Source organism: Coregonus lavaretus, assembly GCF_964263955.1.
Source record: "Coregonus lavaretus genome assembly, chromosome: 37".
Lineage (NCBI taxonomy): Eukaryota > Metazoa > Chordata > Actinopteri > Salmoniformes > Salmonidae > Coregonus > Coregonus lavaretus.
The window spans coordinates 19480087-19496667 of NC_140024.1; the positions used below are offsets into that span (position 1 = coordinate 19480087).

Consider the following 16581-nt stretch of genomic DNA (forward strand, 5'->3'; position numbering starts at 1 on the left):
TCCCTGTGTATCAAGAATGGTGCACCACCCAAAGGACATCCAGCCAACTTGATAAAACTGTGGGAAGCATTGGAGTCAACATGGAATGCTTTCGACACCTTGTAGAGTCCATGCCCCTACCCCCAACTCAATATTAGGAAGGTGTTCTTAATGTTTGGTATACTCAGTGTATACTATAAAATATATTTAATTTGTCATTCACTCTGTGCTCCCATAAAGCATTACTTTTTATTTTGAAAGTTATGTTTCAAAACTAGGCTCTAAAACAACCTTTCTCTCCTGTAACCAGTCATTCCTGCAGGACTGTCCACCAGGCCAGGAAAGGCAAGCATGCCTACCTGGACAAAGCACTGGAAGCCTTTGATAAAAGGGAGCTATTTACACAGTTTAAAGGCTGTGAACCAATCACCCAAAAGGAGAAATGTGCCATGCGCTTCTCTTCAAAAGAGCTAATCCAACCACCACACACACACAGAAAGCCTCTGCTCACTCTGTGCTCCACTGTCGGCACACATTCACTTCCAGATGCAAATGGGTGGATTTGAAATACAGCCTCTGTGGGTTCTGCTTGACTACTTTAATGTTGTATCTATGCTGGGGATTATTCTCTCTACAGCAGAAAGACCTGTGCTTGAATGGCAGAGCCCTCAAAGTAGCTCCTGCTGCTTTCAATGGCCTCCCAAACGAGATTAGAGACATGGTTGCCCTCAGTCCCAATCCCCTGCATTTTGATGGTGCGTAACCAGCCTGTGTGCCACTGCCGGTCTGCATTGACACCAAGAGGGTTAACTGCATTTTTAGAGATTTTAGAAATTGAGGTCAAAACAGAATAAGGGAAACGTTATCACAAAATCACCAAAAAATAAAACCCATTTCTGATTATGTTTATTGAACACAAAACAATGGAATTTCTGTACAGTAGTTTCTTCTCATGATGCTTGGCAATCATCCGTAAATCATCCTAAGAACAGCTCAATGAAAAGAATAAACAGCAGACAAGCTTGAACCCCTGATTGCCACTGACTACTAATGAATGTTGGACTATTTTTATGTTAATGACATTTGTGGGGAAAAACAAGGCACTTTGAAGATCTTTCATATCACATTTGCCTGTTAGGATACTGAAAGAAATAGAAAAGTATGCTTTTACAGTACATAGAAAAAACTAATAGCTACACAACCCTGTGTACCACTAATAAATAATGAATTATGCCCAACGGAATAAATAAGACAGATGAACACTCCCTTTGAATTTCCCATCTACTTTTTAATGAGTGGATTTTCAAATGACTCAGACTGTCAGTGAGTTTGATATGGAAAATGCAGACAAAGTAATTTATGTAACTAAGCATAACAGAAACGACAGGTAGCCTAAGATGGAAGGTCAGTGGAGCCGCAATAGGGATAGTTTGAACAACAGGAATCAGGTGCTTTACTGTGAAATCATTGCTAGGTCAATTATTTGCTCTCCTGATTCCACAGCATGTTGGTTTACCCTCTGAATGCATTCAAGCTGATGCTATTGACAATCTTATCTGACAAACCTATCTTCAGCATCTGTCTACTGGCCGTTCTAAAACTACATCATAGTAGGTGTGTGAGAGACTATTCAGTCAGTCCAGGGCTGGTGTGTGTCACACAGTGGACATATGAATACCAACAGGTCATGTGTCTAGCAGCCCTGCCACCCCCCAGGGTACACCTCTGACGGGGGTCCTCTCCTTTGGCACGCGGTGCCCGTGGGGCTGGGCACTCTGCTGATGGTACTTAGGAGCTCTTCTTAGGCCTGCTACAGAGAGGTGGTCGTGGGGAGCGGCTCCCAGGCCTAGAGCCAGAGGGGGTGCGGGGGGGTTTGTGGGCCTCTGCCTTCCCTGGACCGGCCGCTGGTTTGGGAGCTGGCCCAACTGGGGATGAGGTTGGGCGGGTCTCGCTCTTGTCCTGTGGGCTGAGACGATTTGCACTCGACTGCCTGGAGAGTATGCCACCTGTATGGGACTGCAAAGATAAGATACTCATATTCATCTCACACAAGGCCAACACAACAGGTTCACCTCTACAGAACAACATCTACTGGGCTCTGTCACTAGTTCGGCCCACCTCATAGGTAAATCTGGCACCATCTAGTGGTGACTGAATATCAAGAGCACCAATATGATGGCCAAAAAGCATTAAACGCCCACACTAGTAGAAATCCATTTTTTCAAGCTGAAAGACAATTGCCAGAGCTTACTCATGATGTTGCACAACGATTTAAGTAAATAATTCATTGTTTTAGTCAAAGTATGATATATTTGGGCTTGAAGTGACAAACCCAAACTGCCCACTTCATGCAAATTCGTGCCAATGACGTATCTTTTCCTATGAAATGACATGCACATTATTTTTAGCGTACGTTTCGTTTCAGGGCTGGGTTTTATTTTAATGGTACCACCCACCCGTAAGGCATTGTTTATTAATCATAAACACCTGCAAAGTTCACGAGTTGCGACTGAGCTGAGAAATATAATAGATCATGGTTAGCTACAGCAAAGATGGTGGATAAATGAAGATAGTTCACTCAGGCCGGTTACCATTGGGGGGGGGGAAATGGTCAGTTCTGGTCTACTTAACAGGGTGGGTCTCCAATAGACACCAATACAATAGCAACTGGGTCTGGTATACTTAGTTCATTGACTTTCATTGAACCAGAAAAAAAACAGCGAGTGGGATACCTCGCTTCCCTCTTCAGTCTCAGGCTACAGCTTTTCGCCATAGCCCACACTAGGCTGCCTGAGCCATGGAGTAAATACAAATAGGGGGTACAAACATGTTTTTGTACCTCCACTTTTTTACCAGCAAATTATCATAATCTATTGGATAATTAGCCAAATTTCACTTATTTTTTTAGCTAGTCTGTATAAAAAAAGAAGAAGATTTTATACAAATGTACAAGTGTCTATCCTATAATGAAAAGGCACCGCGAAAGAACATTCCACAAACTTGTTTATCTATTTTGTGCTTCTGTTACATCAAGTATTGGTGTTTCGTGTCCGATGCGCTCAGGCTGTTGTTACATATCATTTGCGGTGTACATAATGAGCAAAGTAATTGTAGCCATTTCACTTCCCCTAGCTGTGAGAACCATGGCATGAGTCTAGTCCAAACCGTTCAATAGTTAGACTATCCATATTACCAGACCTTCGTCTTATTCCATCTATTTCTATGGCGGCCGATATTTATGGATGATGCCAAAACTTTGGAGATAACAATAGATGGCAAAGTCAAAGTAACTTGTTTATCCTATCCATCTGTGGCGAAGTTTTCCCTACATCAGGGATGGTCAACTGGCGGCCCGCAGTTTGAAGGCCCTCGGATTAGTAGAATACACAAGGTACCATTTGGAAATGTGGTTGTGCATCAGCAGTTTCTCTTGTTATGGCAGTCAGTAACCACGTTTCCATCCACAGTTTTTATGCGAGTTAAGTCATATCGTATATTTTTTTAAAATCACGACAGCTGTGATAGATACAGGAAGTTTCTGTGTAATTTTATAAATGCCGACAGATCATTTGTTTGTTCGACATGGTGGGATCTATTTGTGTTTGTAAAATTGATTTTGCGAGAAATGCGTTGGAAATATATAACTATCATATGGAAGGAATTTGGAGTCACGCGATGATATGGTGTGTGGTCCTACCACTATGTCTCGGGAAACCATGAAGTTTATTAGGCTACAGATGAAATAAATGATGATGAACTTTACAGGTTGGTGAAAGTGCACGGTGATGAACTTGATGCTGCTTTCCAATAAATATCGAGGGTCTCATTCTGGTGACATGATGATCAATGCTTGATTGCCATTTGACAAATATTATCGCTCGTATCCATAATAATCTCATCATGTAGACTAGACATTATGTAGAATAATAGTGAAGACATCAAAACTATGAAATAACACATATGGAATCATGTAGTAACCAAAAAAGTGTTAAACAAATCAAAATATATTTTATATTTTAGATTCTTCAAATAGCCACCCTTTGCCATGATGACTGCTTTGCATACTCTTGGCATTCTCTCAACCAGCTTCATGAGGAATGCTTTTCCAAAAGTCATGAAGGAGTTACCACATATGCTGAGCACTTGTTGGCTGCTTTTCCTTCACTCTGCGGTCCGACTCATCCCAAACCATCTCAATTGGGTTGAGGTCGGGTGATTGTGGAGGCCAGGTCATCTGATGCAGCACTCCATCACTCTCCTTCTTGGTCAAATAGCCCTTACACTGCCTGGAGGTGTGTTTTGGGTCATTGCCCTGTTGAAAAACAAATGATAGTCCCACTAAGCGCAAACCAGATGGGATGGTGTTTTGCTGCAAAATGCTGTGGTAGCCATGTTGGTTAAGTGTAACTTGAATTCTAAATAAATCACAGAGAGTGTCACCAGCAAAGCACCCCACACCATCACACCTCCTCCTCCATGCTCCACGGTGGGAACCACACATGCAGAGATCATCCGTTCACCTACTCTGTGTCTCATAAAGACATGGCAGTTGGAACAAAAAATCTCAAATTTGGACTCATCAGACCAAAGGACAGATTTCCACCGGTCTAATGTCCATTGCTCGTGTTTCTTGGTACAACAAAGTCTCTTCTTCTTATTGGTGTCCTTTAGCAGTGGTTTCTTTGCAGCAATTCGACCATGAATGCCTGATTCACACAGTCTCCTCTGAACAGTTGATGTTTAGATCAATCTGTTACTTGAACTCTGTGAAGCATTTATTTGGGCTGCAATCTGAGGTGCAGTTAACTCTAATGAACTTATCCTCTGCAGCAGAGGTAACTCTGGGTCTTCCTTTCCTGTGGTGGTCCTCATGAGTGCCAGTTTCATCTTAGCGTTTGATGGTTTTTGTGACTGCACTTGAAGAAACTTTCAAAGTTCTTGAAATTTTCTGGATTGATTGACCTTCATGTCTTAAAGTAATGATGGACTGTTGCTTCTCTTTGCTTATTTGAGCTGTTCTTGCCATAATATGGACTTAGTCTTTTACCAAATAGGGCTATCTTCTGTATACCACACCTACCTTGTCACAACACAACTGATTGGCTCAAACGCATTAAGAAGGAAAGAAATTCCACAAATTAACTTTTAACAAGGCACACCTGTTAATTGAAATGCATTCCAGGTGACTACCTCATGAAGCTGGTTGAGAGAATGCCAAGTGTGTGCAAAGCTGTCATCAAGGCAAAGGTGGCTACTTTGAAGAATCTAAAATAAAAAATATATTTTGATTTGTTTAACACTTTTTTGGATACTACATGATTCCATATGTGTTATTTCATAGTTTTGATGTCTTCACTATTATTCTATAATGTAGAACATAGTAAAAATAAAGAAAAACCCTTGAATTTCTAGGTGTGTCCAAACTTTTGACTATATGTCATCACGCACTGATCTTTATCCGAAACAAGTCTATTTGGTGGAAACCTACCACCGGTGGTAAAATGTGCATATTTTCTTTATGCGGATTCTAGAATATTCACATGCAAATCTGTCTCCAATTGGATGGAAACCTAGCTAGTGATAGTCAGTCAATTAGCCCATGTCACCAAAAAAAAATGTGATTGCTAAGTTAGCTTAGCGGCCAGCGGTCTCACTCAGATATATTAAAAACTGTAAACATTTCTCTCCACCCTACGGCAAAACGTGTACAATTGCAGGAAATGTGTTATAAAATAGCAAAATCTTCTCTCCGCCCCCATGGCAAAATGTGCAGAATTGAAGGAAACTTGCTTTATGGATGTGAGTACGCAGACCCGCGAGCAACTGCGGCCCCTCATGAGGAGTTCAAATGTTTTGTGGCCCCACCCTCAGTTGCCCATCCCTGCCCTCCCTACATGCTTATGACAAATCCAGCTCCAGAACCAGCCATAGCCTAGCTGGCTAAACTTTTGAATATGGTGTAGCAACAACAGATAACATTAGCTAGCTAAATAACGTTAGCATGCTAGCTAGCTACACTGACAGCCATCAGCACCCTGCTTGTTGTTTTTCTCCACTCCAAGTGGAAATCACCACAATGTTCCCACCCCCAATTCATGAATATGTATTAGCAGCATGTGTTATTCTTCGGAGGTGGAACCCTACAGTTGAAGTCGGAAGTTTACATACACTTAGGTTGGAGTCATTAAAACTCGTTTTTCAACCACTCCACAAATGTCTTGTTAACAAACTATAGTTTTGGCAAGTCGGTTAGGACATCTACTTTGTGAATGACACAAGTAATTTTTCCAACAATTGTTTACAGACATATTATTTCACTTATAATTAAATGTATCACAATTCCAGTGGGTCAGAAGTTTACATACACTAAGTTGACTGTGCCTTTAAACAGCTTGGAAAATTCCAGAAAATGATGTAATGGCGTTTGAAGCTTCTGATAGGCTAATTGACATCATTTGAGTCAATTGGAGGTGTACTTGTGGATGTATTTCAAGGTCTACCTTCAAACTCAGTGCCTCTTTGCTTGACATCATGGGAAAATCAAAAGAAATCAGCCAAGACCTCAGAAAAAAAATGGTAGACCTCCACAAGCCTGGTTCATCCTTGGGAGCAATTTCCAAACGCCTGAAGGTACTACGTTCATCTGTACAAACAATAGTACGCAAATATAAACACCATGGGACCACGCAGCCGTCATACCGCTCAGGAAGGAGACACGTTCTGTCTCCTAGAGATGAACATACTTTGGTGCGAAAAGTGCAAATCAATCCCAGAACAACAGCAAAGGACCTTGTGAAGATGCTGGAGGAAACAGGTACAAAAGTATCTATATCCACAGTAAAATGAGTCCTATGTCGACATAACCTGAATGACCCTCAGCAAGGAAGAAGCCACTGCTCCAAAACAGCCATAAAAAAGCCAGACTACGGTTTGCAACTGCACATGGGGACAAAGATTGTACTTTTTGGAGAAATGTCCACTGGTCTGATGAAACAAAAATAGAACTGTTTGGCCATAATGACCATCGTTATGTTTGGAAGAAAAAGGGGGTTGCTTGCATGCCGAAGAACACCATCCCAACCGTGAAGCACAGGGGTGGCAGCATCATGCTGTGGGGGTGCTTTGCTGCAGGAGGGACTGGTGCACTTTACAAAATAGATGGCATCATGAGGAAAAAAAATTATGTGGATATATTGAAGCAACATCTCAAGACATCAGTCAGGAAGTTAAAGCTTGGTCGCAAATGGGTCTTCCAAATGGACAATGACCCCAAGCATACTTCCAAAGTTGTGGCAAAATGGCTTAAGGACAACAAAGTCAAGGTATTGGAGTGGCCATCACAAAGCCCTGACCTCAATCCTATAGAATATGTGTGGGCAGAACTGAAAAAGCGTGTGCGAGCAAGGAGGCCTACAAACCTGACTCAGTTACACCAGCTCTGTCAGGAAGAATGGCCAAAATTCACCCAACTTATTGTGGGAAGCTTGTGGAAGGCTACCCAAAACGTTTGACCCAAGTTAAACAATTTAAAGGCAATGTTACCAAATACTAATTGAGTGTATGTAAACTTCTGACCCACTGGGAATGTGAAAGCTGAAATAAATCATTCTCACTACTAGTATTCTGACATTTCACATTCTTAAAATAAAGTGGTGATCCTAACTGACCTAAGACAGGGAATATTTACTAGGATTAAATGTCAGGAATTGTGAAAAACTGAGTTTAAATGTATTTGGCTAAGGTGTATGTAAACTTCCGAATTCAACTGTAAATGACCATTTCCGCTATAGAACAGGAATTACATCGAAATTACCCACTTGTGGGGGCCTAAAAACTAAAAGCATTTTCTTTAACAAATCAACACATTTTGAATCAGATCTTATAAATTCCAGGCTGTTTTGTGAAGGCAAATAGAGATTTAGCTTGACTTAATGTAAAATACATGAATCAATGGCCCGTGTGACACATTCTAAGCATTTTTGCACTATGAAAAGTTGTAATGATTTTTTTTTGCATCAATATATAAAAATACAAATCTAAGCTAATGTCAAAAAACAAATATCTAATGGTTGCCTAATTCCTAGTGTTGTGAGAACAGGACTTTGCAGACAGACTCCTAAACGACTGACCTGTGAAGTGGGGGGACTGAGTGAGTTGCAGACCTTCACAGCAGAGCCGTTGGTTTTCAGTCCATTGGACGATGAGGCAGCAACCTTCTTCTTCTTCTTCTGTCTCTATAGTGGGATTACAGAGATATACGGGGGGGGCATGAGAGACGTGTACTTGGATTGAATAACCCTATTAATGTAGAGAGCTTGAACCGCTGGGTGATAACTCACTGCTTTAAGTATAGGTACGCAACAGAGAGGTAGTTTTTAGTCAAGAACAAGATCATTACCACATAAGCTAATTGAGGTGGAAGTGGAAGGGAAACGGAAGCTCGTATACCAGTGTGTAACTGAAACAGCTCACTTGCCAAGAAGGCTAATTTTAAACCGGAGCTTGAGTATTGGTGTGCTTCATGAAAGAGGTTATTTTGAACCTAACAGCTATGAAGTGGCAGGTCATGATGAGTCTAATGGCGTGACTGAGTTGTGTGTATAGTATGTGTGGTAACTGTGTGTACTACAGTACCTGTTTGGTGGGGGTGGTGGGTTTGCTGCTGCTACTGTCTGTGTCACCCTCAAAGCTGAGCTCAGAGATGTTCCTGCAGTTACTGCGTGCTGAGGCCACCCTGGGCTCCGGCCTTACCTGGTCCTCCAGCCTGGCCCCATCCTCAATCCCTGCCCTGTTCTCAGGCCTAGCCCTAGGTTCCAATGTTACTCTAAGCTCTGGTCCTGCCCTGTCCTCCAGCGTTGCCCTGGGCTCCAGAGTCAGGCTGTCCTGGGAGCAGCTGAGAGAGAGCTCGTTCAGCACGTCACCGACCAACTCGCTCTCCTCCTCACTCTCCGCCTCCTCCGGGTCATCCCGGAACAGACGCATCATCTCCAGCACGTTTTTGGGCGTAGCCGGAGTGTTGGTGTCACCCTGTAAGACACAGAACCACTACCTAATGTTAGACCCCCTCTAAAGGGTTAATATCATCACACTGCAATCAGCCCCATAAACCAGGCTGTGAGATAACAATTCCCAATCCCATCATGCAGCAGTACCAGAGAGTCCTTCCTGTACTCATTGTTAATGTGAAATGTAGCTGGGTGGATCAGCTCCTTACCGTGATCCAGGGGTTATCCAGCAGCTCATTGGCTGTGATGCGATGGGCGGGATCAACTTTCAGGAGGTAACTCAACACTTTTTTAGCTGGTGAGATAAAAATGGGACAGTCAGTACCCTATGTTAAGTCATGCAATAATAACCCATCAGCTCAACCTGGATGTGGTCATGTACCATGTGTCCTTAAAGTTCCATATCACCAGACATGTTACAAATAGAAGTCAGAGAGGTTGAAAAGCAGTACTACTGTATGTCACCTGCATTACTGATAGTGTCCCAGACGGGTCCGTCAAAGTTGAGCTCTCCCTTCTTGATCATCTCAAAGAGTCTTTCCTCAGAGCTGGCGATGAATGGAGGTTCCCCACACAGCCTACAGGGAGGCAGTCCTGTCAGTCACACAGGCCTCTAAAACTATACTACTACTTGATCTGTCACTGGGCTAACTGTACATACAGTATAGGAACAGCTGCTACAGTGAGAGACAGACAGACAGACAGACAGACAGACAGACAGACAGACAGACAGACAGACAGACAGACAGACAGACAGACAGACAGACAGACAGACAGACAGACAGACAGACAGACAGACAGACAGACAGACAGACAGACACAGTGATAAAGGAGGGATGGGTGGCTGCGTTGCTTACAGCATGTACATGATGACCCCAATACTCCACACATCACACTGCTGACTGTACTCATGAGCATTGATCACCTCAGGAGCTGAAACAGAGAGGAGGACACACCAGTCACTAGCACGGACTGGTTTTAATAGGACTACTCTACTCTAACATGATGTGGTCTTTGTGTGTAGGAACTGAATGTGTCAGTCTTACCCATGTAGATAGGAGTCCCACAGGTGGCTTTCAGCATGTTCTCACTACCAACACCCCCTTTCTTCACTGACAACCCAAAGTCTGTCACCTGGGAGGAGAGAGACAGACAGCAGACACTGATACACACGTAGGCGTACAGCATGTATCCATCTCATATCAAATCCTTTCTTCTTGGCGTTATTTATCAGACAAAACAAGGTTTACTTGAAGAGCTGGAGTCCACACATTGGGCCTCTCTATGTTAGATGAATAACAAATATGAGCTGTACATGCTGTATGGTCTCATGTAGAAAATAATGGTAGGCAGGAGAAATACAACAGGAGAAAATATCCAGGAGAGATGACCTCCTCCTGACAGATAAAAGCCTTTTATAGTTGCCAGAACAACGCTGTCTTTCAGCAGTGTGTGTGTGTGTGTGTGTGTGTGTGTGTGTGTGTGTGTGTGTGTGTGTGTGTGTGTGTGTGTGTGTGTGTGTGTGTGTGTGTGTGTGTGTGTGTGTGTGTGTGTGTGTGTGTGTGAGAGATTTATGCTGCCGCCCTGCCTTATTTGAGCCCGCACTCCGGGTATCTGCTTCAGCTGGCGCTCTGTCAATGCACACAACATGCTGGGCCCAGGCAGTAATTTGTCTTAAAAGATGCTCTTGATTCACCCTTTTGTACGGCGTGATATAAAGGGGAACCAAAGGGGGGTCTGTCATAATGAGTTAGCGTTTAAAACCATTTAGGGGGAGAGTGGGAGAAAAAACACACCAGGAGCCTGTCCTTAAGTCCCTGCAGAGACTGGCTGGATGAGAAACAGCAGTGAAAGTTTTCCAGTTTGTGTCACAGTCTCACCTTGATATTGATCATGTCATTATCAATACCATGGTGATAACTCTTCACTAGAATGTTCTCCAGTTTCAGGTCTCGGTGCACTATGTCTGAAATAGGAAAAAGAAACACCACCTTTACTATGAGAAGAACCAACCATAATGGCTTTCAATAGGTCTTTAGCAGAGAGGACAAGTATGATGGTTAAAAGCAGTTAAAGGCAAAATCTACAATGAATAATTGCCCCCCACGATGAAATCGGGGAAGGGACTGTGGATCTGTCTCAGTCCATCTGTCCGTACGATATCTCAGACTGGACGATTTTGACGAAACTTGGGTGAATGATGCGTCTTACCATATAGATCCGGCATTTACAAAATGACACTGATTGGCCCAAAGCGGGAGCTATAGTAATTAACTGACATTTGTGAGTCACACCAGAGAGGAAGAGGCGAAGCAAGAGGGATAAGTGGGCCTGTCTTCTCCAGCAGGTGGCGTAAAAATAAATAAGAAAGTCTCACAAAGTGATGAGTTTTTGTATGGAGGTCAATGAGAGTGTCAAATTTAGTGACAAGAAATGGAATGGCTTTTTTTGCTATGTGTGGCTTATTTGATTCTAATAGAAGTTTCGTAATGCTTAGGTTTTTTACAAGTGTACTGATATAAGTAGGACACATGACATCCCTGCATCATTCGTGGGGGACGACATGTTTAGTGTTGCCTTGTTTTCAACAGGTGACATCTCCACAACCTTAATCAATCATGGATGTCATCGAGTATTCCCCTGGGAATGAGTTTGATTCACTGAGAAAGAGAGGGGTTCTGCCACAGCTGAAGTCCCAGAGATTGTGACAAAAACAGCTACTTTATCCTCAGGGTAACTATGAGCGCCTTGCAAAATTAAAGCAATCCCTATGACAAATCTCTAGATATCAGCCTCCTTTTAAAAATGGTCAGCCACAAAGTATCAGTGGTCATTATAGGAGATGTGCAGAATGGAGCGGAGGATTCGGAGACATTTGAGAGAGTTCTGAAGGTTAGATTAGATGCTGCTGCTAGATTGACTTGATGGGATGGAAAATAAAGTGTCTCTGCACACATATTAGTTCTTGAGAAGTTCTCTCCCCTGGAGTCTTAAAGTTCAAAGTGATTTTGGGAGAGGGGTGGAGCATGCTGACCTCTAATATATAGTTTACTCTGCTCTAATGTTAATGTAGATGAAGGTCAGGAAGATATGGACTGGAAATAAAATATACTCTGGGGTGTAAAACAGTGGATGAACATCTGTATTTATATAGTAACAACGGCATGGTGAAGAACTAATAGTACAATGAACAAATGGTTCACAAAATTCATAGTAACATTTCATGGGACCAAATGAATCGTTCTATGCAAAATAAATGTATCATATCAATGTCTTTACTAAACAATTTGTCATATTTACTGTTCAAGAAGTAATGAATGTTCATGCTGCTTATATATGGTTAAAGGTCAATTCCTCCACTTTTTTACCTCATATTAATTATCTCCAGCACCAAACCAGTGTCTACATATCTGAAAACAGCGTGTTTATATATTTTTCTACAAAACGTAGTAATGCGCCGTTTTCACATATGTAGACACTGGGATTGTGCTGGAGACAATGAAAATGTGGTTGAAAAGTGGTGGAATTGCCCTTTAAGGCCACTACCTGTGACAGTCACTGCTAACCTTTAGCACCACATCCCCGCTGGTATCATTAGTCGCCATAGAAGTGCGCCACGACAGCGCAGAGGGACTCTTAGTGTGAAAACACACCTATTAATCTGTATTCCTCCCCAGCTCGTTGTAAATGAGTCATTAGCCCCATGTAATGGTGTCTCATTGCCAAGCAACGTCCTAAATTACCTCTAACTAGAGATTTCACCATCAGGAGGGGGAAAAAAACAGAGCATCTTCAAATAAACCCCTCAGACTCAATTAAAAGGGCTACCATTTTTGCCTGGCAGTTGTTCATTATTATCTCATTATTAGAATAAGCCAGGTTCTATAATGACTGGGAGCCATAATGTGGTATCATCTCCCTGATTATCACACGTCAATGAGGCCAAAGCAATTTGACTCGTTTGAGTACGATGTGACCGTGATATCACCAATTTGCACATTGTCTCCGCACACAATTTACTCATACAACACATTGTCTGTACTGTTTGCATTAATATTTGAATGATTTAATCAGTGCACCTAGATTAGTTTGTTATGTTTCATAAAAGGTCAAAGAAGGCATAGTCTGATATTCTGCCTCTTACCCTTCCTTCATTATTGCTTGAAATAAAGTTTCACTGTGTAAAATGTTCAAATGTAGATCCTTGTAACGATGTGAAACCTATAACTTTAGACAGTCATTTCACCCTTCTTATGCAGGTAGACGATGGCCTCAGCCAGGCTGCTGATGATGTGCCTGGTCTCCTCCTCTGTGAAGCGTGTGTTCTTCTGAAGGAGCTCCTTTAGCTCCCCTCCCTCACACAGCTCAGTAACCAGATACATCCTCTGGACACAAAGCACAGCACACAGACTGATAATAGCCCCCACAAATAGATCTGACCGGCCTCTCTCTCATTCATGGTGCTTACGCAATCATCTGCACGCACACTACTGAGATACTAACACGATTACTTCTAAAGAAAGCATCCCTTACCTTTTGTGTTTCAAAGACTTCCTCTAGATGTATTATGTGTGCATGGTTCACACGTTTCAGGATGCTCACTTCCCGTTCCAACAGTTTGACACCTGAACTTCCAGCCTGCATGGAGGGAAGAAGCTGAGTGAGTGCACTGAGGTGTGAGGCTGTTCTAGTAGCCATTAGACTGACTTTAGAGTGTCTCTTTTCACCACTGCAGTCAACAAGCTGCCCATGGGAAACACTAATGCACTCACCTTCTCTTTGTTCACCTTCTTAATAGCCCATTTCTTCCTTGTCTCGTTGTGGGTGGCTTCACAGACGACCCCAAAGCTACCTTGACCTAATTTCCTCCCAAATGAGTATATTTTCTATGGGGATAACAGAGGAACCATTAATAGAAAGGCAACTCACATCTGCTCTGTCAACTCAGTAAAACCATTCACAAGCAAATTTACCCTCAGCTTATGGGCTTGTTTGAGTATACGAGCTCTGGTTTATTTCCCTGCTTCTATTGCAACATTATCTCAAGACCTGAATCCTAAAGTGGATCTTAATTTTCAAGCACTCAAAAAAGGAAAGTTTGCCGGTCTCTGGAGTTGCAGAATATAGTATTTTTAATCAAGTTACAAATGATTAAGTTGCTGCCGCAGTTCATTCAATCTCAGGTCTAATTAACTTGATCATTATCTCTGTGCATGCAAGGCTGAGCACTGCCTGCTGCAGATTTGGCAAAGAGAGCAGCCGATGCCCCGAGAGAGGGGGCGAAATCAGGAGCAATCTGGTGCAGATGGAGGCACTATAGAGGTCAGGGAGGGGTAGAGGGTGTTACTAGTGCCCCATGGCGGTGGGGGGGAGCTGGGGATAAACCTGGATGTGGTCTCTACCTACCTGGAGGTCAGCCTCATCCTCCATGCGGGTGTGGGGCACCTTCCTCTCTGCACTACTCACACGGGGAGTGTTCCACTGGGAGGCCATTTTCATGCCAGCTCCAACAAACATCTGCTGGTGGCATCTACAGATGAGGAGCTTTATAACTGGGTGAACCACACACACACACACACACACACACACACACACACACAGGGAAGGCAGACTGAAATTACCCCTTCTGGGTGCATCCAGTCATACAGTCTAATCACACTACAGCAAACAATCACACAACAATGTACATTTTTATAGGATTATTTCAGCAGAGAAATAGGATTTTGCTCATGTGATGTCTAACTGTTGTTTCACATCATTATTATGGTTATTGGTCAGCCAAATGACCGTGGTCACCCGTATAACCGTTCCAATAGTGTTCTCCTCTGCTCCTGACTGCATGTGCTGCTGCTGCAGGGAGGGGGGCATTGCCTAGGCAACCAAAGACTTGTTTGAGCAACAAAGTTCCATCACATTGTTAAGAATCCATGTTACCGCAGAAACCGACTCAACCGAATGAATGCCCGGCCGTCCCGTCTTTAGTCAGCTGTTCGTTCCACACACCAAAAAGGATCAAATAAATGTCAACAGTTATGACGGTTATTTTATTTGAATGATGGTCTTCATCCATAACTGTCGGTTAGACAGTAATTGTGCCAGCCCTAATCACTATATAGGTCAGGGATGGGCAACTCCTGTCCTCCGGGGCCTGAGTATGACGTGACGTCTGCTGGTTCTCTTTTGTCTAGCACTTAATTGCACACCAGAGCACACAGATACACCTGGGCAGTTTAACTCAGATGACCTTAGGAGCCAGTCAGTTGGAGGGCGCCTCAGTAGGAGGCCTGACACTGTCACTGTGGCGACAGCTCTGCTACTGAAGGTAACTCAGATTCTTTCTGCCCCACTGTTTAGACCAGAGCAAGCTGCCTCAACACAGAACCCCAAAATGCTAAAGAGCACCTGGCAGCTTATTTTTTATTAAGGGGATTAAAGTTGGGAAATGCTTAGGTGAGATACTTGACATTGAAAAAAGTAAAGGGTTCATTCAGTTTCCCCATTATAGTACGCAATAAGATGCCTATTCAGACTTTTCATTTCAAATTGTATCATTCTAATAAATGATAGAAGTGAGTTACTGTGGTGTACAATAATAGACCTACTCTTTTTATCCATCCCAGGTAAAAGTAATAGTATTATGACAGACATTATGAATCCCCTAATCATCAGTCATACTATGATACAATTATAAAAATGTATTATTCATAAATTAACTTTTTATAATGATAACAATTATCTTCTTTGTTAAATCACAGAACACATAACCATAGATGTATTTCCCACTGTCAAAGTGTAAATTAGTGTTTAAGATAAATTACTTTGAAATGGAGACACCACTTGGCCTACCTTTCTGTCTCGTCACCATTGGTTTATGACCAAACCGGTGTCTGAAGACGGGTTCATATTATTAACACTAAGCACAATTTACTGAGCTTGAAAAACGCTCTCCAAAGCCAAATTAAATGTAAAGCAATTATCAAGTGATGACTTGGAGCGCTGGAGTGGATCCGCCACACGGACACCAATTAATTATTAACAGGGAAGCGGTGTCTTTAACCTCTTCACTCTGACGCATTATCTTATCCCTGACAGGGTTCTCATAACAGGCCTGTCTCTCCCATTACCACCCGTCTATTTGCTAATCAAAACCATTGTGACAGCCTCTGGAAATCCCAATCATCTCAATCACAGCTCATTTGTGGGAGAGGGAGGCATGTGATGAGTGTATCACAGCGAGGGACCGGCGTCTTGCTCTGCAGGTGCCTTAGGGAGGGTGCGCCTGCCCACCAGCCTGCCCAGTGGGGAGGAAATGGGATATCAGGGTCAGGTCAGGGAGACGTCTGACCTTAAAATGGGTCACTACAGATCCACAGGTCTTGGATTGCTTTAAGCCAGGGGTGCCTTACAGTAATATTATATTCTTGTTTTAGCCAATCTCCCAATCATGTTTGCGTGAGCTGCTAATTGTCTCATGAGAACAATATTACTTTAATGGATTCTAAAATAAACCTTTCAGACTGATTTAACACAATGTACCGTACAGACTGGATAAATTGAGAACATGCATTAGATCTATCAGTAAGAGCTGCCATAACAG

At 42.7% G+C, this 16581-nt stretch overlaps 1 protein-coding gene across 1 annotated transcript; it reads right to left on the reverse strand.

Moving 5' to 3' along the window:
• Nucleotides 1-1664: 1664 nt before the first annotated feature.
• Nucleotides 1665-14486, reverse strand: stk33 (serine/threonine kinase 33; the record flags this gene model as incomplete). The annotated part of the gene is made up of 12 exons (XM_084154092.1): nt 14391-14486; nt 13757-13870; nt 13518-13622; nt 13231-13369; nt 10865-10950; nt 10031-10118; nt 9842-9917; nt 9450-9562; nt 9194-9279; nt 8614-9006; nt 8109-8213; nt 1665-1985 (listed from the first exon to the last, which is right to left on the reverse strand). Exons 1-12 carry the CDS (start codon nt 14481-14483, stop codon nt 1665-1667), a joined length of 1719 nt encoding a protein of 572 aa, XP_084010218.1. The 5' UTR covers nt 14484-14486.
• Nucleotides 14487-16581: the final 2095 nt, after the last annotated feature.